We start from the raw sequence: 20069 nt of genomic DNA, 5'->3' as shown, positions 1-20069 counted from the left end.
AGACAAGTTTGTGCTCACGGTTTGCCAATTGTTCTAAACTTTTAGAACCTAACAATATGAAATATCCTTCACTTTGAAGTTCTTACTACCCTCTATTCTCTTCTTTACTCTATTCTACTCTAGGAGGCCTAGTTCCCTCGAAGAAATACCATAGCTATTTTCATTACTTGATTAAGAACTATTGAGTTCTTATTAGATTCAAATCCTTGTTCTCCTCATAAAAGAAAGTAGGCAATGGCACTAAACAACAAGGTTGTTTTCCTCAACTACAGGAATTAAATTATTGATTTGGTAGGAATGTAATGGAATTATTTAATTATATATAGCTCTATAATATAAATCGTTTTATTTGTAAGATTTCGAAGATCATGAAAAACAAGTGTTGGAAGCAGAACTTCATCAATATGAGCATAATTTAGTTTGACATCCAAATTTCAAAAATTTGTCAAGTATTTATGATATTTGCCAATGGGTTGTAAGAAATAGAGAATCAAGAACTTACCTACTTATTTAATAAAGTGATCATACTTGTACCTACTCTTCTATAGTTTCTACTACAAATACAAAGCAAGCATTTTTTATTTTTCAACTTTAATGTCGTCAAACAAGACTTTGCAACAAAATATAAGATACTCTTTTAACGTAATAAACAACTTAGCATGAGAGAGAGAGACAGAGACAGAGAGAGATTTTACAATATTTTTGCACTTGTCAAAGGGCAAGTACATTTCTTTCATAAGATGGTCATTTATAAGGTGGAAGCTCCAATACCTGGTTGTTTCACAAAGCACTAAATAAAACAGTGAAACTTGTATTTTCCGGAGTCCTCCATCTATCTATATATGAACCTTTTTTTTTTTCGAATTTCTATCAACAAAACCAAAATGCTATTTCAAATTTTCAATTGCCTTAACCCTGAATCGAGCAGGTGTCCTGTAAGAAGAAGATTTTTCCCTCCGTCCTGCTAGCTTTTTCAAGAAAGTTAATACTTCCGAGGGATCACACAGAGAGTATAAAGCTCCTGTATCCTTCGGAATGGAAGATACAATAATTGGATAGCCATGTCCTCTACTTCGAATGACCTGAAAGAATTTACATGAACTATAACTAAGTTCCCACAAGTAATTGCATCTAGTCTAATTTAAACTTTTATATAGTTATTATATTATTATGGAAACATTTTTTTTTTGTGTATATATGCAAAAACTTCCATTAATTTTTTTTTTTTTTTTTTTTTTGAAGTGACATTTCCTCTAAAGCATTTCACTATGGATATTTCTTGAAGAAAATTTTTGAGTTCCTACAAGCTAAACCCTCTCCAACAAATTTTTAGTTGGAAAGAGTAATGTTCACCAAAGTGCTTTTCTATATATCATATTAAAAATTACAAAAAAATAAATAAATAAATGAGGCTCTTGGAACAACTGTGTGATTGGGGCACCGGTGAAAATAGCTTTCAAAGCAAAGGAAAATGGTTTTAAAAGGAGGAAATGTTTTTAAGCTGAATACAACTTTTCCTGAGTTCTTAGAACAACATTTTCCTGCTTAATAATGCAATCAAATATAATAAGTGGGATCATGTAGGAAACCTTGAAAGCATCTTCATCAGATCGATCATCCCCAATGTAAAATGGGAGGACATTAGTACTGGAGTCGCTAAAGCCTAAAGTGTCAAGTAAATATTCCAATGCATGACCTTTGTTCCATTCAATAGATGGTCGTACCTCCAAAACCTGTAAATAAAATTACATGCCACATTGAGAACAAGAAAATCTATGGCAAGCAAGGCAAAATTCATGATTTAAGGTTAACCCTCTTACCTTTTTACCCTCAGTTACGTGAAATTCTTGGTATGTCTCAACTACAGACTTGACCGTCTCTTCCAACATGCCATAATCCTGCACGTGGAAAAATAATCCATATTTTGTAAATGTCCCACTATATATTTTGATTAACCTTCAACAATATCAAATGTTCTTAAACTATTAGATAATCATAGTCGGTGATAACTTCATTGTTATCGTTGCTATTATAGAACCGTACACAAGAAAGCTACTTTCATTTAAATTTTTTATATTATTAAATATAATGTAACATTATGAAAAATAAAATTAATTAATTAAAAAACCTTTGATCAAGACCTTTGGTCTTTACTCAGACCTGATGAAAATAATAGGTTCACTTTTTATGGACCCGTTGAAAAATGATTCTTGAAATTCAAATGAAAGTTACTTGTCTATGTATCATTACATTTTATCTTTCCCAAGTAATATTGTTACAGAGCAATGCTCTTCAAAAACATTAATTAGGTTTGTAATAGGTAATTCATGTGATCTTTAAAAAATAAAAATAAATTTATGAGGATAACAGCCAAGAATCTTCACCTCTTCTCTCACTTGCCGATAATGTACAGATATGCAGAACCTATTATCCTCTACCCTGGCACCTTGTATTGTCTTCGTTTTTTCCTCCAAAATTCTGTATATCTGTCAGGAACAGAAGAAATTGATCTTATATATGAAACTGAGTCTGGCAAAGGAAAAAAAAAAAAAAAAAAAACTTGGGATGGTTTTTTACAGAATATCTAATACACTACTAGTTTGAACGATTTGATGGTGTGTAATTATTTCTATGTAACAAAAAATATAGACACGCTCAAACATGTATATACACACATATATTGCATACAAAATGACCCGATGGCATAAAATCTACTTAGATGTGATTAATCCTCTTTGCAGTTGGTTCATTGATTAGGAGAAATAACCATAGAAAGTTAGCTAACCTTTTGAATTGCAGGCATGAATTTCTTAGCAGGTTGGAAGAGAACTTCACCCCCCTAAAAGATGGGAAATTCATGTTATTCAAGGAAATAAGAAAATAATTATTACTCCATTAAACACTATTCAAATGAAAATGATATAGAAATTTTTTCATCATATCATGTTACAAGTTTTTAGAAAATTGAACATGTTGGTTGAAAGGCCTTTATCATGTGACCACTCCAAGTATTTCTTTAATCATGGTGTTACCTTGAGAATCCTATTACTTTCTAAAATCATGAAATGCATATGAAGAAGAAGAAAAAAAAAATTAGAAAAGCAGACTGACCTTTTTGTCAGGGGCTATGTTATGGTTCTTGCCATCACCGGACTTAACTACTCTTGGTGGAGCCATTATATCCATCCCATGGCTCCCAGCATAATAAACATTACTCAACTTAACAAAATCTTTTACCTAAGCAAAAGAGATCCAAGTAGAAAAACACAGTTATAGAAACCTCAAAGAGTGTACAATTAGATTAGCAAACAATTAAAGTATTTGTAGTGATTAGATTATTACCTTGTCTCTGCACCTTCCACTAATAATGGCTGTTGGAAATTTTTTTGCAACTTTACATACTGCTTTACGCATCTGTTATTAATTATAGTAAAGGATAAGATAAATAGTAAAAAATTGGTCTTGTAATTTTTATATTATGGTAAAGAATAAGATAAAGAGTAAAAATTAGTCTTGTAATTTTTATATTATGGTAAAGGATAAGATAAATCTATGTCACATAGAGTGAAGTACAAAATTAGACTTATAAATTGTAATGTTTCAATTCTTACAGTGTTATTTACCTCATCAGACATGATAGCGAGATCAGGATCATTTACAATAGGAGAGAGGGTCCCATCGTAATCTAAAAACACGACAATCCTCTTCCCTTTTGTGGCTTTCATCATTCGGTCAAATGAGCGTAGTGCAGAAGGGTGTTCCACCTAATATTTTGTATTCAACCAAAAAAACAAAAACAAATTAATTATTTAAATATAAGACTGATTTTTTTTCTTCTTCTTTTTTGAGTGTAGGGAGTACAACTTTCATGGTCATATAAACTATGCCAAGTTCAGGTATATAGTAAAATTTTAATAACGTACACAATTGAAAGCTTACCACCCAGGAATTATAACTTGAATTCAAGAATATAGCTTCATTTGTGGTAGAATAGCCATTGACTTTGTTCTCTTCATTTTTTGTTTCTGGAATAGGTTTAGGTTGGACCTTTGGTTTATAGGAAGGTGATCTTTGCAATCCCATTGCCTGTGTAAATGTCCAAAATTTCTCTTAATCATCACCAATAGAAAAATTGAAAGGAAGAAACTAAAAGGAACTATAATATTAATTGTTGAATTTTGTTTTTGATGCAAATCAATCAGGCCGAAAATGTAGTGGCCCTGGTGGGTGTTAGTTCATGTAATTAAAGCCCATTAAAGCCTCGGGTCTAGGAGCCAGAAACCCAAGCTCAAAAATCCATAATCCATATATGCCTATGTCATCTAACCAATCTGAGAAAATACAGCCCAGAATGAATTTGATAGGTACCTGTAATCCAAAAAAAAAAAACCGCTGGCTGATTTGGTCAATGTTGTAAACTAATAATTACCTCCAATCCTGCAACAAAACCCAAATTATTAATACATAATTTCAAAAGGGAAAAGGAAAACCATCATCAACTTTTCAAATAAGCAAAATGCAAGTCCAAAACAAAAGATCAAAGAACTAAGAAAAAGGAGAAAGGTTAAACACTAAATCCATTTTCAAATAAGCAAAATGCAAGTCCAAAACCAGAAAAATAAAAATAAATAAATCAAAGAACTAAAAGAAATACTAAATGGGGTTTGTTAGTGATTATTAGTCATGAGCATAGGGCAACTCAAATGGCCAATGATCTCTAGCTACTATACCATACTATGAGAACCTTATATGAAAGATTGATGATGACCCAGATGATAGAACTGAAGCTTAGCGAGTTGGAGTGTAGCTCGCATGCTGTTTTTATAGGCATCGTTTCCATTTGTATTAGATCTTATTGGCCCACAGTATGAGATGGTGCGCATTACTATCGATCAACTTGATGTTCCCGCACTTGATGCTTTTTTTTTTCTTGTTTCTTTTTGGTTAAACTTGGATCATATTAATCATTAATAGTACTACCCTGATGGGAATGGGAGATAATTACAATTTACTTATCAGAGTTTAATAACCACACAATTGTGCTTTCAATATGTCACTATTGCATGTGTGGTTTTATCTGGCACAGCTTGGTTTAATTAATTAATACAATTTTTTTTTAACTTCATTTATTTGATATAATTATATTTTTTACTCAATTTATATTTTAAGTAAAAATAAACTAGCCAAATTAACAATTATATATGTTTTCCACTATTTGGGTAAGCTTTGTTTCAAATAACGCTAGTCTAGTAAAATTGAGCAATGAATTCAAAACCCATAGAGTATATACGAAACTTACTCCTTCTTTTTCTTATCATTCTCATTATAACTAACCAGGAAATAGCTAGAAATTTTTTTTTTTTTTAATTTCATTGTCGAGTATAATTAATAACAAAAACTAAAAAGTCTCATCAATCTAATTCTGCATGCATGTTCCATGTGTTATAATGCCTCTATTGTTTCACCAGGTCATTCTTAATAATTAGATTGACTTGTATCTGATACTCATTAAATGTGACATAGACACAACACGACACATGTTTAAAAATATTCACGTGTTGGTTTTACTGTCTTGTCCAATACTCTAGACAAAAATCTTACCCCTTAAGAATTGAACTTCAATCTTCTACCCATCCTTATAAAAACTAATTACGATAAGTTGGTTAATCAACCTCTATTAGAAAAACTTAAATTATTCTCTTTTCACATACTAATATAATTCATGCTTAGAATAATCTCTAATCTTCTCTTAAACATTTTATTTTAATCCCTCTCTCATGTAAGGAAAATATTCAAGCTAAGATTTCAATGGAGGTTGGTGGTATACCATTACACGTGGTTGTAAGAATTAATTGAATATCATGAATTAGTTTAACAAAGTATCCATGGGCTTACCCAAATGTACCATGGGATGTGGAACAATGATTGCCACACACGAGTTCCCTTTTTCGTTTCTCAAAAAAAAAAAAAAAAAAGTACTATACTATCACAAGTTTTTTTTTTTTTTTAAATCAAGGTCGTTTTCACCTAAATTTAAGCTTTTTTTTTTTTTTTCTTTTCTTTTCTTTTGGTAAGGGAATAATAATAAATCTAAAAACACAACTATTTTGACAAAATTTATCACAATCACTGACATAACAAATAGTGATTAAAGTAATACTATTTTCAAATAAATCCACTACTAATATTTCTTTTAATAGAACCAATCACAAATTAATTTATTAGGGGAGTAATCTCTTTAAGCCAATTTCAGTGCAACCAACCATATATAAAGTGACATGTATTATAACTAGTTTCAGTGGGCTCCGTTAGAATCATAGAGTTAAAGAAAGGTCCTTCTCCAAATATAACATTTTTAAAAAGAGCAACACACAGAAACAGTAGGAAAACAAGGGGAGAAAATTTCATTTTTGACCATAATTTTATAGACCCTATGACTTGACTTTATACACTTCAGACAACTGAAAGGTTTTGTCTCACAGTAAGGTTCCAATCAGGCTGATTCAGATGACAATGACATTTGCTAGTGTGAAAAGAGTCTTAGGCTCTCAGTTAACATCGAAGTAACTTAATATACAATGAATGGTAGATTTGTTTGTCTCCACACTAAGTACCACCATGCCTCAATCTAACTCCTTCCGCCAACTGAATTAGAATTTAATGAATTGTATAAACATAGCCTAATCAATATTTCTCTCATTATCACTCCCCACTTGACTGATTAAAGGGCACTAACTAAATAGATTAAATTTTAAATTGACTAGTGGAGGCTCATGGGAATAACAGTAAACATATGTATGAGGAACAAAGCAGGAACAAAGTTTAAAATCTAGAAAATCATGAACAATGGAGCTAGAAATTGACTAGTGGGGGTTCATGGGAATAACAGTAAACATATGCATGAGGAACAAGGTTTAAAATCTTGAAAACCATGAACAATGGAGCTAGTTTACATGACAAGCAAGGACAATTTCAACATTGAGGACTCCAAGGTTTTCTAATTTTGTGAAAGGATCAGTACATGAATATGTTGCTCAAGCATAATAGGGCGTGTATTGCAATGACCTTATTAGGGTTTATAGAGTAGCAATAGTGTCTAGGGTTAGATGTGGACGGGTTTATTACATCATTGGATTCCTTGGGCCAATACACAATAAACATAAAACCCAATATCTTTAACAAGACAATATGAGAGAAGTTATTAATAAGCATCTTTAACATTTAAGACACTAATTCTCATGCTCAAACCCACAATATGTCAATTTTGGGGGAAAATACTTATTATCACACTAAGATCCAACCTTTAACTGCCATTGGACAATGTAAATTTAATATAATAACTACAAAGAGTTTTTTCATTTGAGGGACATTAACATGAGAGAGAGAGAGAGAGAGAGAGAGAGAGAGAGAGAGAGATTGTCTAATTTCAAGGAAAGACTTTCATGGAGACAAATTAAGCCCTCACTAAATAAAGAAAAAATTGTTTGTGGAAAAAGATAACAAGAGCATTAACATTATTTTAATGAAATTTAGGACATGATATGTAATAAAAACTAAAATATTACTACCTCCAAAATTGACCAAAATAATTTTTAATTATATGGGGTGCATGCATCTAAAAAAGTTTTTTTTTGTCTTTTCTTCATAAGAGATTTGAATTTAGGTTCTCTGTTATGGGAGAACAGAATGTGGCATGTGATAAAAACTAAATATTACTTCCAAAATTAACCCAACTTTTTTTTTTTTAATTATATCGGGTGCATGCATCTAAGAAAGTTTTTCCCCCTTAGAATGAATTTGAATCCAAATTCTCTTTTATGGGAGAAGTAGATTATGCCATTGAGTGGCTCTTGACGCATCTAAAAAGTATGAAAATAAATATTAAACTATTAAAATGTGAGTTAGGTTCAAGTTCCATCTAATATGATTTTTGTCAATATGAAATCAATAATAAAATTTGTCTGACAAACTTATCATTAGATTACATATTTTCCTCATAAAAAAATAATTACATATTTCCCTATAATCTCTATGCTTATCACATATTAAGGTAATTAGAGATTAAGAACTTTTTCATCTTTAAATTATAGAAAATTTTATAGGTTGAGTCCAGCTTATTCAATCTGTGTTGTTTAGGATTCAGGTTTATTGGACAAGTTCCTTTATTCTCTCTGTAAAGGTAGTTAAGGATATTGAAAAAGCTCTTTAATTCATACTTGTGGAGTGGTTTTAATCAAGCTGTTCATAAGGCCAAGGTTTCTTGGAAACAAGTTTGCTTGCCTAAATCTGAAGGAGGTTTGGGGTTAAAAAGAATCACAGACTGGAATAGATCTACAGTCACAAGTCATATCTGGAATTTACTAATTCAAGCAGGATCTTTATGGGTGGCTTGGGTTCATAAATACCTCCTAAAAGGGAAAAACCCCTGGGAGGTTAAAATACCCCAGAATTGTCCTGGAGTTGCAGCCAAATTCTGAAACTCAGGGACCTGTAATAGGTTTTTACAAATAAAGGTTGGTGATAGTAGCAAAATTCATCTTTGGTATGACAATTGGCATCCTTCAGGGGTGCTTAACTTTAAATTTGATGTTCAGGCTATTTCGCGGCAGGTAGTTATCCTTCTGCTTAGAACTCTTGATCAAATGATTTTGCATCAAGATTGCAAGCTTGTTCAGACTTGTGAGGAAGACACCTTGGTTTGGGTCCCCACAGCCAATGGTTGTTTTTCTTGTAAATCTGCCTAGGAAGCTATTAGATATATGTGTGCTGAGGTAAATTGGTACAGGTTGGTCTGGGATGCAGCTATTATGCCTAAGCATGCTTTCTTTTTTTTAATTAGCCATACAAGATAGACTCTCTACTTGTGTCATATTAACAAAATGAGGCTGGCAGGGTGATTGTGTGTTTTCTGTAGAATCAGTGTGAAACAAGAGAATTTATTCTTTGAATGTTCATTCTCTGGTGGGATCTGGAAGAGAGTGGTATATATGGGTGTTAGAATTATGTGGTTAAATAATTAAATTTACCATATCACAATAGTTTAAACTTTCGGGACAATTGGTAATTTAACATAATATCAAAGCAAGAGGTAGGTAATTTAACAATAGGATTGTCTTCAGCAGTGAGTGTCCACTGGCATGAGGTAATCAATTGTGGTCAACAGCTAGGAGGGAATTGTGTTTGATCTAGAGTGGATAAAAATTAAAATGTTAATTAATTGCTGCTGGTGTGTATCATTTATGGAGACAAAGAAACAATGTCAGTTTTGTTAAAACTCTCTATTGACTGAAGACCAGATGGCAAAAGGCATTAAGAATGAGATAAAAAAATGGAGAATTGAGGGTGACTATTTTAAAGAAAAAACCTACAGAGCTGTAGTGCTATCTTAGCCTTTGTTGAATTATAGTCGGTTTTTAGTGTGTAATGTTTGTTTGTAGTGTAGGTGTAGCTAATAGTTTTGTATGGTGAGTTGTTTCTGTAGGCAGGTCTGAATGTACAGCTCGCTGCTCCAAGTTTAAGTGCTCTGATCTATTGCACTCTATTTTATATTCTTTATATATGCACCGGTTAGAAATGATTTTACTGCTACCCCAACACCCTCCCCTCTTCAACTTAGTACCTAGGCTAGGGAGGTAACACTTGGACCAAATGTCTGGTGCTATAGGAGGTAATTATATTCTTAAAAGTACAGATTAAAGTTGTATAAAATAGTTCTATATATACATGTGTGTGCGTTTTTTGGGTTTGCTATTGCCATTTTCACCATGAATCACTTATGACTTCTTTAATATTTCCATTAAGAAGTTCCAATTGTTTAGAAGGAAACCAAAGATTGGTTGGAAAGAAAGAGAAAGAATCAAGAAATTTCAAGGCACACGGTTCTCTACTTTATATATATATATATATATATATATATGAATTTATTAATGTGTGCCTTAGGGAATACATTAGTAAATTATTTTAGAAATTTTTTTTATAAAAAAAAAAGTAATTAATCTTTTTGATAATTTTTTCAATTCCTCATGAAAACTTTTCTAAACTAATCTTAGGCCCATTTGGTAATATTATTTTAATAACGTTATTTAAGTGTCGTGAAAACACATGTAAATAAAAATATGTTGTGAAAATACGTGTTACATTGTTTAAACATCAAGAACTGACAACACAAACAACACAACCAAACACGGCGCAAAACAAGTTCAACAAACCAAACTCCTGTTCAATTAAAAAAGCAACGAAGAAAACGCAAAAGCAAAACACAAAGGACAAAGCCAAGGCAGACAGAAACCCAGAAAAGCCCACACCACACGTGACACGTATCAGAAAAACACGTACAAATCCAACTGTCAACTGCCATCTAAACCAACTAATAATAAAAGTTAAAGTGTAACCCTGACTTTGAAACCGAAAGTGCTAAAAGTTAAAGGCTTGTTGGACAATTAAAAAGGTTTTAATTAGCAGACAAAGTACAAAAGACACAAATCACGTGTCAATGAGGTACATGGCTAATCCAAAAGCTTTGGACATCTAGGGGTTTACCTTGGTGGAAACGTCTAGACACTGTTTTAGACTCATAAGAAAAGCCCCAAAAATTAAGATCCACAAAATTTGTCACCATTTTTTATCACAATTGTAACATGAGAGATTATGATTAATGAAGAAAAAATAATGAGTTAATGTATAAATGATAATTAACTATTCACAACGTTCATCGTCAAAATTATAATAAAAAAATTATGAAATAATTTATGGCCTTAAAACTAGTCTCATAGCCCCAAGAACCATACAGGACACAAAGGACGAAGTGTCAGTTCAACTTCAAAGAAACCACCTGGAAGTGATGTTGAATATTCGTAGGAAAGACTATCTAAATAATAATATTACGTTTATGGAAGTATTAAGTCATTACTTATTAATTTAATAATTCAAAAGGGTGATCAATGCCTGTCTTTTGTTTTTTGGTCACTTTTTTGTGGGGTTATGAAAATTTTTTATACTAATTCTTCTTGTGTTCACTCACACCTAACTATGAAGTGGAAATTGATTATGGACCAAGCAAAGTCTAACATTGAATATTTTAATATTATATGCGAACAAAAAAGAAAGCTTGAATAAGGTACAATACCTGGTATATATGCTTGTCTCTTAGTTCAAAAAAATAGTGACCACCACCTGGTAATGATTTTGATTTTGAAAACCGGATTTAGAGCCGCTGATTAGTGATTAGGAGGTTATGATGCTATAAGTACTTTTAAAATAAGTAATTTTTTATGAGAGAGTTTTGATCCAAACCAATGTGATAATTATGTCAATCAAATTATGAGAAATTAGCTTATAGTCTTTAAACATGTATGGCTATGGTAGTAATAGCAAAAAAAAGCAACATAATATTCAATAAAGTTTGGTAATTTTCCACTCCATTAAGATAAAACCAACAGATCATACAAGCAATCCTTTTCTTGTTTATCATTATTTTCAAGATTGGGATTGATTAATTGAATATTATTGTTATAAGAGCTAAACTTAAACGTTTGCTTGTTTATCATATAAGCAATCTGTTAAGAAGCTTATAAAGAAGGATAAGGTTTTATCGAAATCGATTTGAAGGAATTTACCTTAACCTATTAGGTGTTTTGATTTCAAACGGTCCATTTTTTCATATACTTTATTTTTTATATATATAAATAAAATAATATTTCAAATATATAGCATTCATTCTATAATGAATATTTTTTTATTATTAGACTAAAATACCAATTAAATTTTGATGTAAACAAAACATACGTGGCTATTGGCTAGCACTTTCCTCTTTGCCCGTGTCATTACATGTGCTTCATGATGGAAAAGAAAAGTCTGAAATTTCCATTAAAATATATATATATATATATATATATATATATGTCTAAAGTTAGTAAATGCCTCTTTTAAAAACAAAGAAGTTAGCAAAATGCCAGCCTAGGAAAATGCATGTGCTAAAATTTTCCATTGCCACCAAACAACTCCCCAAGTATAATACTGCTCCAATATGCTTTAAGCCTTTAACCCCTTTTCAGGTACCAGTGCAGTCCTTAACTGGAATGTGACCTTCCAAGGTGGGGTGCTTATGTCAGAAATAGAAATTTTAGATCCATAGACTTAGACAGCTTTTGTCGCAACTATCCTATATAACATATTGTTATTGGCTACCTATCACTTTCATATAAACTCACAAATTTTTCTCCACTACTCACAATCTGTCATGTACATAATTGTGAGGCAAAGTTGTAACTTAGTTTGTAGAACTAAAATTTGTTTCAAAAAATATTTTCACACTCTTAATACAACTTTTGTCACAAAATTTGTATCCCTAAATTAAATCCTCTCTTAACACACAAAAAAAAAATTACCAAGGAATTTGGTGGACCCTAGAATCTAATTCGTGGCACTTCCCAGTTCCCACAGATGACAGCTTCTTGGCTGTGTGATGAAATCTGGGCCCAAGGTCTTTGACTGAAATCACGGGCTTATACTATATTGTACGTACGGTGGGCTCAACTGGCCCTCTCGCCCAATCAACTTATGGGCCCTAAGAAGAGGCACGTGTTCGGTCGTTAACCATAACTTCAAAAACAGACATAGAAAAAGACCACTCAATAACCGAAAAGACTATTCAAAAACCCACCTCAAGGGAATTGACCAGAGACAGAGGACTCTCCTTTGTTTTGTTTGGCAAGAGGGAAAGAGAAAAGACACAGAAGGTATAGAGAGAGGTAGCCCATCTTATCATCGATATACTAATTGGTTTAAGGTAGGTGAAATTCAAACTAGAGTTTCTTATTCGATTATAAGAAATTTTACCAATAGTTAGAACCTACAAAACCGTAAGAGTTAAATCTCTATAATTTTTTATTCTCTTTTCATATAGAATAAGATTTTATAAAGTTATAAGCGGGTTTTAGTGAGCTTAATGCTAAAGTTTATTATCGTGAAATTATTTTAAGAAATTTTAAATTAGAGAAGTTATCAAACATATCAAAACAATTACACCATCCTACCATTTCTTCTTTCTTTTTTTCTTCCCTCTGCCCTTTCTATGCAACCAAACAGAGAGTAGGGTCATGACCATGGATATTGTATCACGCACTTAATCTCGCGTGAAAAGATACAGCAATTCATAAACAGATCTTCCGACAACCTTTTTCTATTCCTTCGCCCCAAAAAATGAAAATTAGTAATTATTAGGTAGTCCTAAAGTACAATAACATGGTATTATCTTCTCAAATATTCTTACCGAAGTTCAAAAAAAGAAAACTATGGCAGTTTAAGAAAGAGAGACGTGAATGGAAGAACTTGTCCGCCGATTTCGTCAGTTATTAGAAACGCACATTTTAAAGTAGATTCTATAAATAGCAAATAAACCAAAACTTTAACATCTTCAACACAGTTTCTAGCTAGCTAGGTGAGTCAAAAAGGCATGCATGAATGACTGTGAAACATGAAAGAGAACAAACAAAATGATAATTTTCAAAGTGGGTATTATCATAAACACAGTATTCTCTGCCTAAAAGCTCCAAAAAAAGTTCTAACATAAAAAGAATTAAGAGAACAAAAGATTGCAATGAAAATAAAAAAGGAACTCACCAAATTAGATGCAACTTGATATGAAATATTCTTGATTGCTTTGCCCAGTGCTTGAGAAGGAAAATAAATGAGTTAGGGAAGCTTTTGGGAACAAAAGAGAGAGCTTTGTGTGTGCAGGAAAAAGTTTTGAGTGGTGAATGTAAAGGTTGTGGAGATATAAATGGTGACCGAGAGAGGTCAGGGGGTTTATTTATAGAGGCAAGAAAGTGAGGGGTTTAGAACTTTAGATATGTATTGGAAGTTGGCCAGGTGCCACATGCACAATGAAGCCATGCATCTCATTGCATTAAAAGATCCTCTAAGCTTTTTACCATATTTGAAATTCAATAAGTCTAATTACCTAACAAATTTCATAAATTTTTTTCAATTATTGAGGCAATAAGTTGTAATTTGTGATCATCAAATGATTTTGTAATTAACTCCTCCTTTTTTAGGAGATTTGGGATTTAGATTCTTCCTCCCATAATTGTAATTATGGAATTATTTTTTAAAGAAATTGTAATTTGTGTAGAATAAAATTGATGTTAATAATTTTTTTTTATAAATACGATAAAATTTTAATCTACGGCGTTTGCTCTATAATAACCAATGTATAACCCGTACATATGTACAATATAATTAAAAATAATCATAATTATACACATATATGGGTTCATATTATACCTAGTGTAAGAGTTACACATTTTTTAAGTCATAGATATATACATGAATTTTACTCTCTTTTTTTTTTTTTTTTTATAGATATACACATGAGTTTACTTTTTTTTTATTGGGTTTTTATGATTTATTTATATTATATTCCTCGTTTTTTGCATAACATTAACTCATTTAGAACCAAAAAAAAAAAAAAAAATTTAACTTATATATACATACATACATACATACTAGCATATAACCATGCATAAGTATGGATGCATTTAAAATTAAACACAATTTTTATCATAAAAATATAAATAGTTAGTTAATTTAAAAAAAAAAATAGCATATAACACATGCATACGCATGGATACATTTAAAATTAAACTCAGTAAAAATATAAATAATTAATTAAATTATTTAAAAAAAAATTAAATGTAATTAGTTACATGTTAAAATTCTTACCTAAATTTAATACTACTTATGATAAATTTTTTTTCTAATTTTCAATAAGATAGAACGTATGGTAATCTTTATTGTGTGGTGATTTTTATTGGGTATATGAGATTTTTTTTTTTAATTTTGTAGTTCATTAATATTAGACTCTTAGTATTTTGCACTCATTAACTCACTTGGCACAAAAATTAAAAAAAAAAATGAAATGGACACATGGCACAAAATTAGCTCACAATTGAATTCTAATTGAATTTTCTCTAAGATTTGACTTTAATTATATATATATATATATATATAGAGAGAGAGAGAGAGAGAGAGAGAGAGATATGCTACAGACACAAATTATTTTAAAATATTTTTACAGACTATTAATGTGGTTATTATAGGCTTACCACTAACATCACATTTTTATTTACCAATAATTATTTAGAAAATGCTAAAATCGCATTAGCAATTTGTAAAAATGATATAAAATAATTTGTGTCGGTAACATTACTTATATATAGATTAGACTCTTTGTCTTTTGCACAACATTAACTCACACAAAAAAAAAAAAAAAAAAAAAAAAAGCTTAGATAGGACGCATAGTGCAAAATTAGACACAATTGGAATCCAATTTAGAATCCAATTGGATTTTTTTTCAGTTTTGACTTTAATCTATATATATATATATATTATTGTTCTTAATCATTAGAATAAGATACTTATTGATTTTTTTGATCTAGGAAATATTCGAATTTCGGGTTTTTTTTTGTTTGAGAACAAGAGACTTTATCATTTGATGTTAATAATTATTGAATATAAAAATGATATTATATTAATTATAACCTACTACAAATAATTTGTTGTGTGTGTGGAGACAAAATTTGCTGGAGATAATTGAAATGACTAAAATAGATCTAAGCGGTCGTGTAACATGGCCTGTGGCCTGTGGCTATGTACCTGTGTGCCAGTGGAAATGGCTTTAAAAATGAACCTAACCAAAAAAAAAAAAAAAAAAAAAAAAAAAAACCTTTTTCAACAGCCCTTAGATTTATATTTTGTTAAGCCATTGTTAGATTATGTCTTCCACGTTAATCCAATATAAATGGCTATTTGTTTTGCAGATGTTGCAATTAAAAAAAAAAAAAAAAAAGTGAATTCTTTATTAGATGAGGTAGATCTTAATTTTCAATTATTTAATTTAGATTTTGACAAGCATAATGAGCACATATATATATAAATGTCGCTAAACCTGGAAACATGTCAATTTTATATGAGGTTTTTTTTTTTTTTTTTAGAGTTTCAATTTATGGTATCTGCTCTTGATGATAACTCTTTATCATCAAACCAAGACTCCAATCAGTTTTTGAAGTAAGGGAGATTGAACTCCAGAATTTTTATTCAATCATCAGAGACTTTATCAGTTAAGTTAACTAAAACCCACTCAATTTTATATAAGTTACTCAGGTTTTCAAATAAATAAATAAAACATATAAGTTGCCCAATGATGTAAGTGAAAAGAGTTCGATCAAATATAATTTAAATTTGTCTCTATTTATGGCCAATGATATATATCATTTTTGTTCAATGTCATTTATTTGTATTTCCAACAGAAACATCGAAAGCTCAAAGTGACTTTAAATCTCTTTTATCCCACTTAAAATATATCCAAAAATAATTTGTTAAATTCTATCTTTTATTTTGGTCGAAAAATATTTTTACAAAATTTTTCAGCTTAAAATTTTTCATATTATCTAGGTTTTTGAGATAAAAATGTGCATATATATATATATTTAGTTCATTTTTAAGATTAATCCAATTGAAATATTCAATCAAAAAAGCAAGCACAAAAATTCGTATGACATCAAAAGACAAATCTATTGTAATTGAGGAATACAATCTAGGCTGCCATTTTCCTTGATTTTTCGACTTCATTTCTCTCTGGCTAATTTTTTTATAAATTAAATTCCATCAAACATCTTAATTTTCTATTAGCAGAAATAACAAAAGTTGTAATCAAACAGAACACAAGCATTAGGGTTTAGCTTTCCACTCATTTTCTTTCCTTTGTATCTTGATGGATGACATGACACTAACAAATATACAATTTAAGAGCCTAAATCAAGCACAATTTTTCTTTCTCTCTTTATTTTTTTATGAATAATTTTTCTCTTTCAAGCACAATTTTTCTTTCACTCTTTATTTTTTTATGAATAATTTTTCTCTTTCAAGCACTTTACCCTCCCTCAGAAAACTCAACCACCACCACCTGTCTTTCATCAACCATTAAAACCTTGACTACCAATAATGTCAAATGAAGTATATATTTTAAAGAGGGTTAAGAAATAATTTTTTTTTAAAATAATAATAATAATAAAGGTAAGGTAATTAACAACACCAAATATTCCATCCCCAAGAAATTTAAAGGAAAGTTGTCACACCCCGAATCAACCAAAAAAGATTCAATGAATCAAAACATAACCCTTTTCAAAACAATCTTTGCTGGTTCTAAAAAAAAAATCAATGCACGCTGACATGATATATAATAATTTGCAAGATTTGGCATATTGACTATAGGTAGCTAGGGTTACTAGCTTTTTGGTCATTATTCTTGAAAACCAAATTAAAATATACAAGGTAAAGTGGAGGGTCGGTAAATGAAACCAAAAGACACGCAATTAGCTAGGCTTTAGGGGTCAATGACCCAAACAGCCCTATCACTGTAGGGTCTCACTGAGGAAGCAAATGTGCAGGGAAGCAAATGTGTTTTTTGTCATAACCCTATGACAGAAAATCCACCGTGCACTGGTCTTTGTTCTAGAAGTGAAAAAAAAATTTAAAAGGCTGTCTCTTAATTCTCTTCAATTCTTTGAATTTGACCCATTGGGAAATGCCAATGAAACTTCGTTTAGGACTTTTATATTAGCTTGCATAGTCTTTGGCATCATATGCATATGCATTTAATAAATTAATTAATAGTGTAGCAATACTAAAGGATTCTTTGTCCCTTGTTGACGGCTCTTTGCATGAATGTCTTCGGCGAAGTTACGTGGTAATTAACTAACTACAGAAACAAATTCCGATAAAAAAATTATAAAAACATTTATCAATCCCAAGATACAAAAGCCAAGATTGTCGGTAATTATGGTATGAACTAGAATTTGTCTTCAGAAAGGAATCAAAACGAGAAAGTTTTTTTTTTTCATTATAGCATCTACCAGTTGTGAGAAATTTTTTACAATTTTTGAGAGAAATTTTTTACAATTTTTGAGGTAACCCGTTATGATTATTAGTGCATAATAAAAATCATTTAAAAGTGATGGTGTACCAACTATAATTTATCATTTTTTTTTTTGAGAAACTATAATTTATCAACTAAATAAGTTATAAAATAGAAAAATAGTTACAATACTTTAATAACATTGGTTTAAGGAATATTTTTAAAAACTTTTTGATGGGAAAAGAAAAAAAATATCTGACTCTTTTTTTACTAGTTTTAATATTTTTCATGAAAATGATATCAATTTTTTTTTAAAATGGTCAATTAACAAATGTTTTAAACCCACTCGTTAACTGGGGAAAAAAAAAAAAAAGTCTTGATCCTTTGGTGGGCATGAATAATTATTGAATTTTCGAGTGTAACACTTATTCTCATATCAAATAAATGACAAGTCTCATCATATACTTAATTAGAGAAACATACATTCATGTGAGAGGAAGAAACATATTAATAGAGTACTCAATAATTACTTAGACTCTTACATATTAATAGAGTACTCAATAATTACTTAGACTCTTTAGTGAACATGAAGAATTATTGAATTATTGAATTTTCGAATGTAACACTTTTTCTCATATTAGATAAATGGCAAATTCCATCGTATACTTAATTAGTAAAACATTCATTTATGTAGGAAGAAGAAACATTATTAACGGAGCACTCAATAATTACTTGGGTCGTGAATGAGCCCTTGATCTATTAAAAGGAGTTACATGGTTCCATTAGGACAAAATGTCACAACCCAAAAATAAATAAATAAATAAATAAAGAGCAAGAGAGCAAGAACCAAAAAACAAACTATTCTATTTCTGCTGAATCTGAACCAGTAGGACAGTAAAGAACGCATCCTGCTTATTTGATCAACTCTAAACCTATTCACTGAATGACAGGAGTATTATTAGATCACAAAATTATTGGTCATTAAAAAACAACAAAGATAAATAATAATGCAATGGAACTTGCCTTTTCGAAAAAAGAGTAAAACACTGGCTAGTCATCTCCATTGAATGCACCATTTTCCTAACATGTCAGTGATTTTCTACTCTGACCAGGGAAAAGAAATTTGATCATTTCTTATCATTTTCAAAGCCTCCACTAGCTAGGTTAGGTCCAACATTATTAAGTGGACTGAAAATTGCCTTTATGTCTTATGGTGGAAGGAAATTGAACAGTTTCGAAGAAACTTGCAAGAAAGTGTGAGCAACAATTGGAGGGTTCATGCTGCTGGAAAAAGTGACTCTTATTATTCTTCAGTCTTCACACAATGTGAGAAAAAATTTACTTGTATCTCTCAGAATCAGAATATTATATTTGCTTTAACAAATATGCCCCATTCACATTAATTGAACCACGTAGAAAGAATAGATGGTCAATGGTGGAGAAACAAAACAAAAGATCTTCCCTCGCTTTCTTTAGATTTTTTCTTCTTCTTTAATTTGCATCATAGTTTCGAGACTGTCAGTTTGCACAAGTTTCAATTTGTCAAGGTAAAAGGTAGGGGTTATTTGTAGACTTGTAGCGTCGGTTTAATATTCTATTTTATAATATTTTTTTCATTATTATTGTAAAAAAATTTTATTGATTATTGGTTCTCTCGTTAATATAATTTTTTTATTTATCAATAATTATTCATTATATTAACAATTTATAAAATGGTTTATAATTTTTAACATTTTCGCAAATCCAAATGGGCTAAAAGCTCTGACTTGGGCTTGTTGACCCAACTCTCCTTACCATATATTAAGCCTTAGAAAAAACATAATGCTTCCAAGTCGAATAGAATCAAACATAAAATCATGCTCCACATGACTCAGCATAAGGTTAATTATTAAAAAATTATAAATTTAATCATTTAATATAACACTCCTCCTTAACTTGTGGGCGATCTAAACCACCCTTATTAAGTGGAATCCAATGTCCGGAATTTTTTTTTTAATGAAAGTAAAATAGAGAGATGGTTTGAATTCAAGAACTCTTATTTTTAATACTACAATAAATTAATTATTATAGTCCCAAGAAATTATGAATTTAATCATTTAACCTAACATCTCTCTTAATTAATTAAATGGTTATACATGGAAGAGTGAGGTTGATT

The 20069-nt window shown here is 30.4% G+C and overlaps 1 protein-coding gene across 4 annotated transcripts; it reads right to left on the bottom strand.

Annotated features, from left to right (window-relative positions):
- Positions 1 to 689: 689 nt before the first annotated feature.
- Positions 690 to 13792, bottom strand: LOC126699771 (probable trehalose-phosphate phosphatase 2). Of its 4 annotated transcripts, XM_050397737.1 has the most exons (12): positions 13621 to 13792; positions 11126 to 11172; positions 4369 to 4437; positions 3940 to 4086; positions 3624 to 3764; positions 3343 to 3414; positions 3112 to 3237; positions 2786 to 2839; positions 2385 to 2486; positions 1821 to 1898; positions 1590 to 1733; positions 690 to 1082 (listed from the first exon to the last, which is right to left on the bottom strand). In XM_050397737.1, exons 4-12 carry the CDS (start codon positions 4081 to 4083, stop codon positions 888 to 890), a joined length of 1056 nt encoding a protein of 351 aa, XP_050253694.1. In that variant the 5' UTR covers positions 4084 to 4086; positions 4369 to 4437; positions 11126 to 11172; positions 13621 to 13792; the 3' UTR covers positions 690 to 887. The 4 variants fall into 4 exon arrangements, with proteins under 4 accessions (XP_050253694.1, XP_050253695.1, XP_050253697.1 ...); XM_050397738.1 differs by lacking the exon at positions 11126 to 11172; XM_050397740.1 differs by lacking the exons at positions 11126 to 11172; positions 13621 to 13792 and adding an exon at positions 4745 to 4813.
- Between the last annotated feature and the right edge of the window lie 6277 nt (positions 13793 to 20069).

This window comes from Quercus robur, chromosome 9, assembly GCF_932294415.1.
Source record: "Quercus robur chromosome 9, dhQueRobu3.1, whole genome shotgun sequence".
NCBI lineage: Eukaryota > Viridiplantae > Streptophyta > Magnoliopsida > Fagales > Fagaceae > Quercus > Quercus robur.
Note: the sequence above shows the minus strand (reverse complement) of the source record. Positions and strands in the feature narration are given on the sequence as shown.